Consider the following 12,332-nt stretch of genomic DNA (forward strand, 5'->3'; position numbering starts at 1 on the left):
TTGCAGGTTTACAGGAAAAAATACTTTCAGGAAGTACAGCAATACTTCGTGATTAATGACGATTGTTTTGTCGCTGCTATCGTAGTAGTTCTAAATAAAGCAAAGGTACTTTGATTATTAAATGTGTATCCTAGGTAGTTGGGGCAATCATAAAGCGAACTTTTATGGGGCACATTTTACGTTCCAGGTAGGACTCTTTACTGTCACTACTTGCGGTCCTTGTGGTGTCTAGTTACTGTTCAGACTACAGTAGTATAGCTACCTAATGGAGTTTCTTCGGGGAACCCGGCTAACTCCATGATCAGAATTGTATCGAAAAACAAACTGAAACGTGTGATGTTGAAACGCAATCTAACGAACATGTATATTGTTTCTAAATTGAAACATACTGTCCGGAAACATTTTGTTATGCATGCTATGCTTACTACGGCTAGCTAATGCTTTTTTCATACTACATTTTATTTAGTCCTCCTCTCCGCCACAGTAACTGACAATAAATAAAGCAGTTTCTTTCAAAATGTTTAATGTCTAGGGACCCCAAGCAAGTATAGTCCACGGGATTCTTGAAAATTGCCTTGAAAAGTCCCTTGTAGTTTCGAGATCTGCAATGAGTTCCCTTTGTAATCCTGCTTTTTTAGTTTGGTACATACTTAGTATTCTACAAATGTTTTAATTGCTTAGCATGCTCGGCACTAGGCCTACTGGGCCCCTGTAAGTACGTTCTGTTTGGGGGCCTGTTTGCTGCCTAATTGTGATTGAGATGGGATGGCAAATTGAGATTGGGTCACATGTTAGCTAAGTGAAGAACAAGGGAAGTTGATAGCAAGCAAGCTAGAACACTGATGTTCTAGCATCACTGATGAAGTGCAATTAACCCCTGCCTGTTGAACACAATAAATGTGTTAATGTAACGGTAAGACAAGTAGCTAGTCAGCAAAATACCAGAACAAATTGTCTTAACATAATGTTAACATATCAGCTGTAAAACAGAATGAGACATGCTAGTACAAATACTTTTTGTGAAATATGATGATTACCATTAGGGATTGATCAAAAAAAGTTGAAGATTCTGGAAGTATTAAACAATATTTAATTTCAGTCTAAATTGGTAATATTTGTATTTATATTTTATTTTCCACAGATCCCCATTTGTAGGTGTTGCGTTGTATTTTTAGTGTTGCCACAGCGGGAACATTCTGAATGTTGACAGGTCCTAGTAGGCCTGTCTTTATTGGTAGTAGGCAAAGTTACCTGCTACCTCCTGTAGGTCCAGGCATGGTTACAGTATAATAAACCGTGTTTCTGTTGTGACTGAGGTGAGGACTGTCAGACGACCATGAGCCGTCTACCCCTGCAGCAGCAGCAAAGCTGTGGTTCCTGGGAGCTGAAGGAGCGCCTGGGGACCGGAGGCTTTGGGAATGTCACCAGGTGGCAGGACAAGGTACTTTCGTTTTTCAATGTTGTCACCTTATTTACCCGATTTTGTGTGCTTGCGATGTTTTTATTATGTGAGAGCTGCCTCAGTGGTGGCATTTCATACTTTTAACTTTTACATTTCGATTATTTACCACACAATAGTGTCATCAAACAAGCTATGCTACTGCAAGCCTAGGAAGACTGCCTGATGACTATGGTGTCTGTGACTAATTACGTTATTCAGAATGTACTTGAGTTATACAATTTGGTTCTCGGATCCGGACTCATTGCTGATGACAAACTAACAGGCTTGAGCAAGTGTACAGGCAAAGCGGGACCTGTGTAGTCCTCCGCGTTCATATTTTACATTATATTCCCTTACTAGAAGAATGCCAAAAATGGAACCTACAGGAAGTGCACTCAGCTTTATCCTTTCACTGGCCCATAGAATTCTGCATCCTCCCATGTTTTTGAAATCACCCCTAGTCACAGCAGGATGGGAGGAACGTTCATCACCCCAAGGAAAACCATCCGCACCCATTTAGATAGCCCCTCCGGTACCAGTCGTTGCTGTCTCTGCCAAGGCTCCCCCCCCCCCCCCCCCCCCCGTCTGGCTGTCTGCACAACTTCATTTACTAGGAGTGCTTATTATGGTCTGTGTCCGGTCGGTTCAGTGTAGAGGATACAGAAGGACTGTGGACCCACACCAGCGAAAGGACGTAGGTCAGTGGTAATAATGGCGTCTGCCTGTTCGTATCGTATCAAATTCCCTTTGCTGGCTGATACTTTATACGCTTGATTTGATCAGAAACATTGCTCCTTTATAACAGAGTTATTCAACCCTATCCCCAGGGGCTCCCATTCATTACATGTATTCAGTTTGATCCAGAGATTGCGCACCTGTTTAGGCGCGTCAGCTTATCATCAAGCCCTTAATTCGTGAATCAGGTGTGCCTGTTCAGGGCTACAACAAAACGATGAAACTTCTGGGGGTACCTGAGGTTGAACACTTCTGCTTTATAACGTCCCTGTTCAGGTACTTTCCTCTCTCTGTAGTCTCTGAGGATCTCATGGCCTGTTAGCCTGCTTTCAGTGTCTACTTCAGAACCAGACCTACTTCATTGGTCATTCCACTCCATCACACATTGAGTGGGACAGCCTTTTTAAACCTCAGCAGCAGCAGAAAGTATCTGGGAAGATGTTACACCTTGCCTTCGAACATGACATGCAACAATTGACCAGTTCCGCTATAAAACAGTTATCTCCACTATAAAACAGTTATCTCAACTATAAAACAGTTATCTCCATTATAAAACAGTTATCTCCATTATAAAACAGTTATCTCCACTATAAAACAGTTATCTCCACTATAAAACGGTTATCTCCAACACAAATCTCCTTCATCCTAATACAACTATTGTGGTGTAAAAATGCTCCAATTTCAATAGTCAGCAGAAAGCTAGAAAGAATTCCAGGCATCACTATTGAATGAGTGTGTACACTGTATGATTGATATTCTTAATCAGTTAGGGGCAAGGTCAGGGTTGGTGATAGGAGTTAAAATCTGTTTGTAGTTAGGCAGGGCATCACCTTGACTTGTTCACCACACAAGGTCATTACACACTCTTATTAAAATTGATTAAAAAGAAGGAAACTAATGTTGTAAGGCTTGTGCGGCCATCACAGGCATTAAATACAGGAAAATCTTAAGGACTTTGTTGTCTTCTAAAGGTTTTACATCTCAAGCAAAAGCCAAATCTGCACTTTGGTTTGGAGTGGGAGAAGGCAGGGTAGATGTTGAATTTCCTTATAGTAGCAGTGCTATTTCCAAGTATCTTCGATAATCTCTGGAAGTGACACATGAGGAAATTACATGGAGGGAAGCTGGTGAATGGGAAGCCAGTGAATGCCAGCTGGGAGTTCCTCTAATACAACCCAACTCAATGGTGATGACGCCTTCCATTACTTTCTGGTTGCTGATGGTGTCATTGTAAATACTCAGTGTAATAAGAGAAGGATGTGTGTAATTAAATGCTGAAAGTTGGGACCATCTGCTACCAGCGGGACACAAGGGCCAAGGGGCTGCCGAGCAACAGCACCCTGCCCTGGGCGAAAGGGGTAACAGGCAAAACGTCAAGGGAAGAGAGAAGGAATGGATGCCGGTGCCGACCGGACGACGTGCAGGAGAGAGTGCTGTTTTGTTTGATTCAGTAGGATTATTTGTTTTGCTCATAGTTGAGCTAGATTTTTATTTCCATTGGGGAAACAGGTTACTCGCCCTTGCAGTGAATAAAGCATGTCTTTTCAGTTTCTTTTGTGTACCACAGTTGGTTTCCTGCCTCATCTTTTACTACACCTGTCCTGTGAATAGTGAGACCCGAAGTCAAAAGCTCACAAAGATTAATCAATCTGTTCTGGTTCAAAGGTTCATCAATCTGTTATGTCACACCTGTCTCCTGTGGGGAATAATTGTTACAGCATTCTTAATGGTCATATGTAGAGGGCACCCAGGTCAAACCACTTCAGAGTCCAGATACTTTGTCTTTAGAACAGGGTCCTTTATTTTCAAGCAACTGCATCGTCCTCAGTGTCAGACCATGAATTGTACTAAAAACAACTTAGGCGGTGCTATTTTTTATAGGGCACACAATTGAATCTAACGTTATATTGTTTTACAGGAAAATAAACACTTAAAGCCCAAATAAGTAGCTTTAAACCTATTTCTAACACCTTTTAATAGTACTGTACAAATATAAATGTCACGTTTTCAGCATTCTGATGATCTCTTAGTACGACTCCTAGGGTTTTACTGGGAACCGGGGTAATGAGATTAATAGAGAATTCCCTCCTGAACTCACACACTTTTCCTATTACAGAAACTGTTGAGAAACCTATGGCAGAGTGTGCTAACAATGGTCGAACGTCAATAAGTACTTCTGGTTTGAAAAGGAATGCTTGGAAGCTCGGTCATTTCTTGCTAATATCTCGGAAATCACATTTCGTAGATTCTCTGGAAGATGTTTAACCACAAAGAGACCATATGCTGTGGTTCAGGCCCAAGCTGTAGTAGTGTTTGTTTATCTGTGTGTCTCTATCGAAGACTATGAGTGTGTTTGTTGTTTTTTAGGATACAGAAGAGCAGATAGCCATTAAGCAATGTCGTCAGGAGCTGAGTGAGAGAAACCGAGAGCGTTGGTGTCTGGAAATACAGATCATGAAGAGGTAAGAGAAATTTTTCATATGTTGAAACAGTTCTTAATGGCTGCACTAAGATGTAAGCATGCTGGTATTATATTGGCTTTACCTACCTTAGGGTGTCTGTAGGCCTATCCAATGGGCTTAGGGGGTCTGTAGGCCTATCCAATGGGCTTAGGGTGTCTGTAGGCCTATCCAATGGGCTTAGGGTGTCTGTAGGCCTATCCAATGGGCTTATGGTGTCTGTAGGCCTATCCAATGGGCTTATGGTGTCTGTAGGCCTATCCAATGGGCTTAGGGTGTCTGTAGCCCTACCCAATGGGCTTATGGTGTCTGTAGGCCTATCCAATGGGCTTAGGGTGTCTGTAGGCCTATCCAATGGGCTAAGGGTGTCTGTAGGCCTATCCAATGGGCTTATGGTGTCTGTAGGCCTATCCAATGGGCTTAGGGTGTCTGTAGGCCTATCCAATGGGCTTAGGGTGTCTGTAGGCCTATCCAATGGGCTTATGGTGTCTGTAGGCCTATCCAATGGGCTTAGGGTGTCTGTAGGCCTATCCAATGGGCTTATGGTGTCTGTAGGCCTATCCCATGGGCTTATGGTGTCTAGGCATATCCAATGGGCTTCGGGTGTCTGTAGGCCTATCCAATGGGCTTCGGGTGTCTGTAGGCCTATCCAATGGGCTTAGGGTGTCTGTAGGCCTATCCAATGGGCTTATGGTGTCTGTAGGCCTATCCAATGGGCTTAGGGTGTCTGTAGGCCTATCCAATGGGCTTAGGGTGTCTGTAGGCCTATCCAATGGGCTTATGGTGTCTGTAGGCCTATCCAATGGGCTTAGGGTGTCTGTAGGCCTATCCAATGGGCTTAGGGTGTCTGTAGCCCTACCCAATGGGCTTATGGTGTCTGTAGGCCTATCCAATGGGCTTAGGGTGTCTGTAGGCCTATCCAATGGGCTTAGGGTGTCTGTAGGCCTATCCAATGGGCTTAGGGTGTCTAAATGCCTATCCAATGGGCTTAGGGTATCTGAAGGTGTGACTTGAGTAAGACAGAAAATAGGCACTGTCAATCTGACAAATTAGATTTATAATTTCAAGTGAACATTACGCAAGACCTGCTGTTTTCACAATGCCTGTGTACTTTGTTTTTCTTTGCTAGCATCATCATGCCTCAGCCTGCCTTCCATTGTAAACAGGCCAATTAATGCCACGGCACATTCCATGACATGGGTGACATTCCCCTCATTTGTTTCCAAGTCCTCATTGGGGCAGGAAAAATACTATGATGAAGCCACTTTTAGATTCACCAGTAGTAAAAATGAGCAACATCATTAAAAAGACATAAAAGCTGTGGCTATTTCGGTCTGTGGGTTCTGCGTTTGGCCATTTGGCACTGGATAAGTTGTGAGCTGCCAGCTCGCCGCCACGGTGCCACTCCTGTGCGATGAGCTGTGTGGGCGTCAGATTGGGTGGTGAGGGGGAGATGTGTGTGGGTGGAGAGGTCATCTGTTAATCTGCATACTTCTGTTTGTATCTGGGGGAAATAATGAGTGAAAGTTTCTTGTTTTCATGTCATGCTTTAACAAGTGTTTTGTTCTCAGGCAGACGTGGTCTTGGCCACAACCCCTCTCTTGCACCCACACATTTCTAAACACACGGCTGAACTACACACCGCTAAACCACACAAACATGTTGTTGGAGCTGTGCACATTATTTTATTTTTTGGTTCAAACAGGAATTCAACTTAAAATATTTTCAATTTAAAATATGCCCACAAATAAAGTAAGATAAAATACTGTCCCTTTCTGGGATTAGTTGTGGTCATTTTTTAGTTGTGGTATAATTTTCATCTTCCCCTGAACCGTATAATTATCTTCCCCTTAATGACTAAGACTATTTGCCTTCCCCTGGTGTAGACTCAGGTTGGTTAAATAATATTAATGTAATAATAACAGATTTGCAGCCACTGTCAAGAGAAATATTTATCTCATTAGAATGGGATTTATTTTTCTTAACCTTCCCAAGTCAGCTTCAACCAAGGTGTGTGTGTGTGTGTGTGTGTGTGTGTGTGTGTGTGTGTGTGTGTGTGTGTGGTCCCCATGAGTATAGTAAAACCAGATTTTTTTTTTTTGGGGACCTTTTAAAAATGTAGGCATAAATGTTACTTTATTGAGGTTAGGTTTAGGATTAAGATTAGGGTAAGGGAGCATACAATTTCTATTTTCTGTTTCCCATGAGGATAGCCATACAAACTTGTGCGGGGGGGGGCAGACTTTTATAGACACTTTATAACACCTCACATACTGCCGGACATAACACCTTATACACCCAGGAAATCTTACACTAAGAGACATCCCGTAAATTCACGTTCCGTCAGCGAACCTATCAGAAGTCTCTAGAGAGTACAGAGAGATGTTTTTCCGTATCTTTTCATGTCTCTAATGTATATTACGTCACACCTTGTCCAAAAGGGATGGAAGATATTCGATCATGTTTGGTTTAGCTGTCTTCTGCTTCTCAGACTAGGATCACGTAACTAATACATTAACTATTCACAGATGATTACCTCCTGACTATTTGTTATCGTAATGAGTACTATCATGGGTGGTACGCTTATTCACTGGTATTTTAGATACAGTATTGTAGACATGACAGTGTTATTGTTCCAATGTTACTGTTTTGCTTTAGAATCCGGAACTAATGAAATTGATAGTTTTCTTAGTTTTCATTGGACAGTTTAAGGTCAGTCTTCCTCTGTGTTTTTCTTTCAGACTGGACCATGTGAATGTGGTAGCAGCCAGAGAAGTTCCTGAAGGACTGCAGTCGTCCTTAGGCACCAACGATCTGCCACTTCTGGCCATGGAGTACTGTCAGGGAGGAGACCTGAGGAAGGTGTGTTCGAAAAATACACAAGCATACGGACCCTCATAACATATATTGAGTATGAGACTAATGAGTGTGTGTGTGTGTGTGTGTGTGTGTGTGTGTGTCCGTGTCCGTCCAGTATCTGAATCTTTTGGAGAACTGCTGTGGAATGAGGGAGGGTTCCATACTCATTCTGCTACGAGACATATGTAAGTATCTGTCCTGTTTCTCATCAGTTCCGTTGACATGCTGCGGGTGCTCCCTGTTGCCACGGTGTCTGTGTCATGTGTCAGGAGGTTGGTCACGGTCCTCCCTCCTGGTGGTGACATCACTGGGACACTTCCTGTGGAGTGTGATCAGCTTCCTAATGGATGGAGGATACGTGCCGGGCCTGCCGGTGTCACACACGTCAGTATGACCTACAATGACATCACCAACAAGCCCACTATGGGCCAGGGTCACCATGGAAACCAGTCAGACATGTTCGAATTGTTTGCTTCCTGATTAGGTCACACGCACTGAATTTTAGGGAGGTGAGAAATTTAGATTAGTTCGAAACCAGGGTCAATTGCAAGCTATTGGTAGTCTATTATCAAGAACTCACAAATCAGTTATCATAAACATATCTGCCATCAGACACAGAAAGCCCTCAGCAACTTCATAATCAATGCACCATTGACATTACAACCCTGTTTAGATATTGTTGTCTTAATAAAAAGCCAAACCTAACACTGCTTTCAAAGTTACAGTAGATTCATTATTTAGTATTCAGCCCCTGAAATGTCTTTTCACCCCTTTTATCAGTACTTGGTAGCACAAACTTTGGCAGCATTATCAGATTTGAGTCATTTGGGAAAGTCCCTATAAGCTTTGTAAATCTGGTTCCTGAAATCGTACCCATTCATACCCAAGTAGTTCATGTTTGCTCAAGTAAGGTGGGCATTTTTGATTTAAAGCAACTTTCAAGTCTTCCCACAGGTTCTTAATTAGATTGAAGACTGGGCCATTCCAGGGACACTTAGTTTCTTATTTTTAAACAAATCCAGCTTGTCTGTTTGTCCGCAGCAGACATTGACAGGCTGTGCTGAAATGCGCCTGGTGAAAACGACGCACGCGTCCTCTTCGGTTGCACGTGTTTCGTAATAACAGCTTAGTTTATTTCCAGCACAAAAGATACCTGGGTCTAACCAAAAAAGCCGGGTATGGTAAACTGTTTTGTTCTCCAATGTTATATTAAAAAACATGCACTGATCAGCCATGACATTATGACCACTGACACGAGAAGTGTATAACACTGATAATCTCGTCATCATGGCACCTGTCAGTGGGTGGGATATATTAGGCAGCAAGTGAACATTCTGTCCTCAAAGTTGATGTGTTAGAAGCTGTAAAAATGGGCAAGCGTAAGGATCTGAGCGACTTTGACAAGGGCCAAATTGTGATGGCTAGATGACTGGGTCAGAGCATCTCCAAAACTGCAGCCCTTGTGGGGTGTTCCCCAGTGGGCAGTACCTATCAAAAGTGGTCCAAAGAAGGAAAAGCAGTGAACCAATGAGAGGGTCATAGGTGGCCAAGACTCATTGATGCACGTGGGGAGTGAAGGCTGGCCTGTGTGGTCCGACCCAACAGACGAGCTACTGTAGCTCAAATTGCTGAAAAGGGTAATGCTGTGACTGATAGAAAGGTGTCAGAACACACAGTGCACCACAGTTTGTTGCATATGTGGCTGCGTAGCCGCAGAACAGTCAGGGTGCCCATGCTGACCCCTGTCCACTGATGAAAGCGCCTACAATGGGCATGTGAGCATCAGAACTGGACCACAGAGCAATGGAAGAAGGTGGCCTGGTCTGATGAATCACATTTCCTTTTACATCGCATGGAAGGCCGGGTGGGTGTGTGATGCTTACCTGGGGAACACTTGGCACCAGGATGCACTATGGGAAGAAGGCAAGACAGCGGAGGCAGTGTGTTGTTTGGACAATGTTCTGCTGGGAATCCTTGGGTCTTGCCATTCATGTTGATGTTACTTTGACATGTACCAGCTATGGCATTGGCCTTTTTCAGCAGGATAATGCCCCTCCCACAAGACAAAAATGGTTCAGGAATGGTTTGAGGAACACAACAGCGAGCACAAGGTGTTGACCTGGCCTCCAAATTCCCCAGATCTCAATCCAATCTAGCATCTGTGGGATGTGCTGGACAAACCAGTCCAATCCATGGAGGCCCCACCTCGCAACTTACAGGACTTAAAGGATCTGCTGCTAACGTCTTGGTGACAGATACCACAGCACATCTTCAGAGGTCTAGTGGAGTCCATGCCTCGATGGGTCAAGGCTGTTTTGGGGGCAAAAGGGGGACCTACACAATATTAGGCAGGTGGTCATAATGTTAGGGCTGATCTGGGTAGTTTTCTACTTATTTTGTCGGATGACATATGGCTGATATTTGAAATCTATTACATACAACTAATAGCATTTTAATGAGTTCATAGCGCTGTAGGCTAAACGTGTCCGGTACATTCTCAAATGTTGTGTAAAATAAAATGATGCAGTTCGCGTTGTCCATCGACAGGTTTTCCCAACAGATGCCCTGGTCCATTATATCATTTGTAACCATAGAGACTAGGAGTGACATCTGATGAGCTCAATCCATACTGGGTTGTGACTGGAAACATTTCTTATGTTCATTGTATATACCTTCTCTATCTCTCACTCTTTCTCCCGTTCTCTCCTAGCTTCTGCTCTGACATACCTTCATAAGAAGAGGATTATCCACAGGGATCTAAAGCCTGAAAACATTGTCCTTCAGCAGGGAGAGAAGAGAGTGAGTTTCCCCATATAATTGTAGGGATTGAATAGTGTAGTCACTCCTGGTTACATACAAATGCCCAGGCTTTAGCCCTGGCTACACAATCTTCTGTCTCACAGAAAACCTGGGATTATTACCTGGCTAATCGAAAAAGGAAAACTGGAACAAACCTAAGCAGCCAGTTCCTACTTTTCCCAATATGTCTAATTAGAGGAATTTCTACATATACCAATAGTCCTTTAACCGATATGTTTGCATGGTATGAGCTTATGTAACTAAGGCCAGACTTATTAAAGTTGCTAAATCTTTATGTGCACAAAACACACATACTTGTCTGGATTAAACTGACTGTAAAACATTTTTATTGTGAAATGTTTGAGAACGTTAATACTATATAACTTCCTGGTGAAATTATGTGTTAGGATTTCAATGCTTTGATAAAGTAGGGGTAACAGAAGAATTACATAACATGTTTTTTTTAATTGGAGTTGATTACCAATGTTTGCATTCAGTAGTTATTAAAGTAACTGCCCAGTGAAAATCTCAGTTTTAAAAGTTAATTCTCAGTTTTAAAAGTACCCAAATAATGTTGTTGACGCTCAGTTTAAATTGGTGTTGTATTTAACTGGTGAGAAAAAAACATTACAAAAACCCTGTGTCAAATTTGCCGTGGTGAGGTAATATGATGAGGAGGATGAGCTGGGCAGTATGTAATATACTCAGATTAAACGCATTGTGACCTGGGGTACCGTGAGACTGCGTGGGATAACGAGCTGCAGTAGTTCTGCTGTTCATTTTTTTGTCTTTATTCATTTGGACAAATCACAATTTCAAAGGTGTCTTTACAGTTTTGGAAAGGAAAGTGACATTTGGCCTGTAGGCTTTATTATATTTTGCAAAGAGAAAAGTGCTTCCTGATATTGGATTTGCCCAGGTGTTCTGTGGAAAGTTGAGTAATTTGTCAGCACTGTCCGGGTTTGGGGGGGGGGGGGGGGGGGGGGGGGGGGGGGGGGGTTAGTACTTTGTATATGGTTGCTGTGCCTTGTTGCCTCCATGAGCACCTGTAAGCACAATTGAGTTGGAATGCTGGAGAGTGAGTTCTTAGTGGCATGCTTGGGTTCCGGTCTAATCTTCTTTATTGAGCAGCGTGACAACAACCAGGAGGGCGCTGGATCTGCTTAGGAACACACATCTTCACATCAATTGTCCCGATTCAGCTAGGAGTTGCGGTGATGACATTAATTAGTTATCACAAAGTTAAAAAAGAAAAGTGGTGAAACTACTCATTCAAGTCCTGTTAATGTCTTACTAAATTGTAAGAATGTTCCATAAATGGTTAAAGACTAATGTTGCTGTTTTTGTCTTCTTCTCTCTGTAGTTGATTCATAAGATCATTGACCTGGGCTATGCCAAGGAGCTGGACCAGAACAGTCTATGTACCTCATTTGTCGGAACGCTACAGTACTTGGTGCGTGGTGCCACTGTGGCCAACACTACTTTAATTAGTTCTATTTGTTCATCTCTCTATCTGTGAACATAGTGATCTCACTTCCCCTTTCTGTTGCCCTAGCTCTCCACACTTCCTCCTTTTGCTTTCTCTTTCTATATATTTTTTGGCATTCATGCTTTCGTTGAGGTGCGACCATGGGAAAGAGAGGAAAGGTTGTGTGCTGAAATAGCAGTAGGCCAGAATCAAGCCCATGCTGTAGTGGTACATGTGCACTGAAGGCCGCATCTCATAAGGCAAAATTCCTTTTTTTATTGCAGTCTTTTTACAGTTTTTATTTTTAGGGGAAACTATCTCTGCTTTCAATTTGTTTGTCTGGCTCTCACACACACACACACTTCCCCTTCTACCACAGGCTCCAGAGCTCTTGGAGAGACAGAAGTATACAGTGACCGTGGATTATTGGAGCTTCGGAACATTGGTGTTTGAGTGCATTACAGGGTTCCGCCCTTTTCTGCCAACCTGGCAACCCGTGCCTTGGTACTGCCGCACAAATCAACACACTCACAACACACACACCCACGTATACATACAAATGGCGCTATTC

The 12,332-nt window shown here is 43.0% G+C and overlaps 1 protein-coding gene across 3 annotated transcripts in view; it reads left to right on the forward strand.

Annotated features, from left to right (window-relative positions):
* ikbkb (inhibitor of nuclear factor kappa B kinase subunit beta) overlaps positions 1–12,332 on the forward strand; it is a 23,618-nt gene continuing 11,286 nt past the window's right edge. Inside the window, exons 1-8 of one of the 3 annotated variants that reach the window (XM_010876496.3) lie at positions 1–105; positions 1,317–1,441; positions 4,544–4,638; positions 7,377–7,497; positions 7,610–7,679; positions 10,205–10,293; positions 11,657–11,746; positions 12,141–12,265. In XM_010876496.3, coding sequence (XP_010874798.1) covers positions 1,337–1,441; positions 4,544–4,638; positions 7,377–7,497; positions 7,610–7,679; positions 10,205–10,293; positions 11,657–11,746; positions 12,141–12,265 — 695 coding nt within the window. In that variant the 5' untranslated portion in view covers positions 1–105; positions 1,317–1,336. Of the gene's footprint in view, positions 106–126; positions 188–1,316; positions 1,442–4,543; positions 4,639–7,376; positions 7,498–7,609; positions 7,680–10,204; positions 10,294–11,656; positions 11,747–12,140; positions 12,266–12,332 lie in introns of those variants that run through there. The other 2 variants (XM_020052655.2, XM_010876497.5) reach the window with 2 other exon arrangements.

Source organism: Esox lucius, chromosome 13 (assembly GCF_011004845.1).
Source record: "Esox lucius isolate fEsoLuc1 chromosome 13, fEsoLuc1.pri, whole genome shotgun sequence".
Taxonomy (NCBI): Eukaryota; Metazoa; Chordata; class Actinopteri; order Esociformes; family Esocidae; genus Esox; species Esox lucius.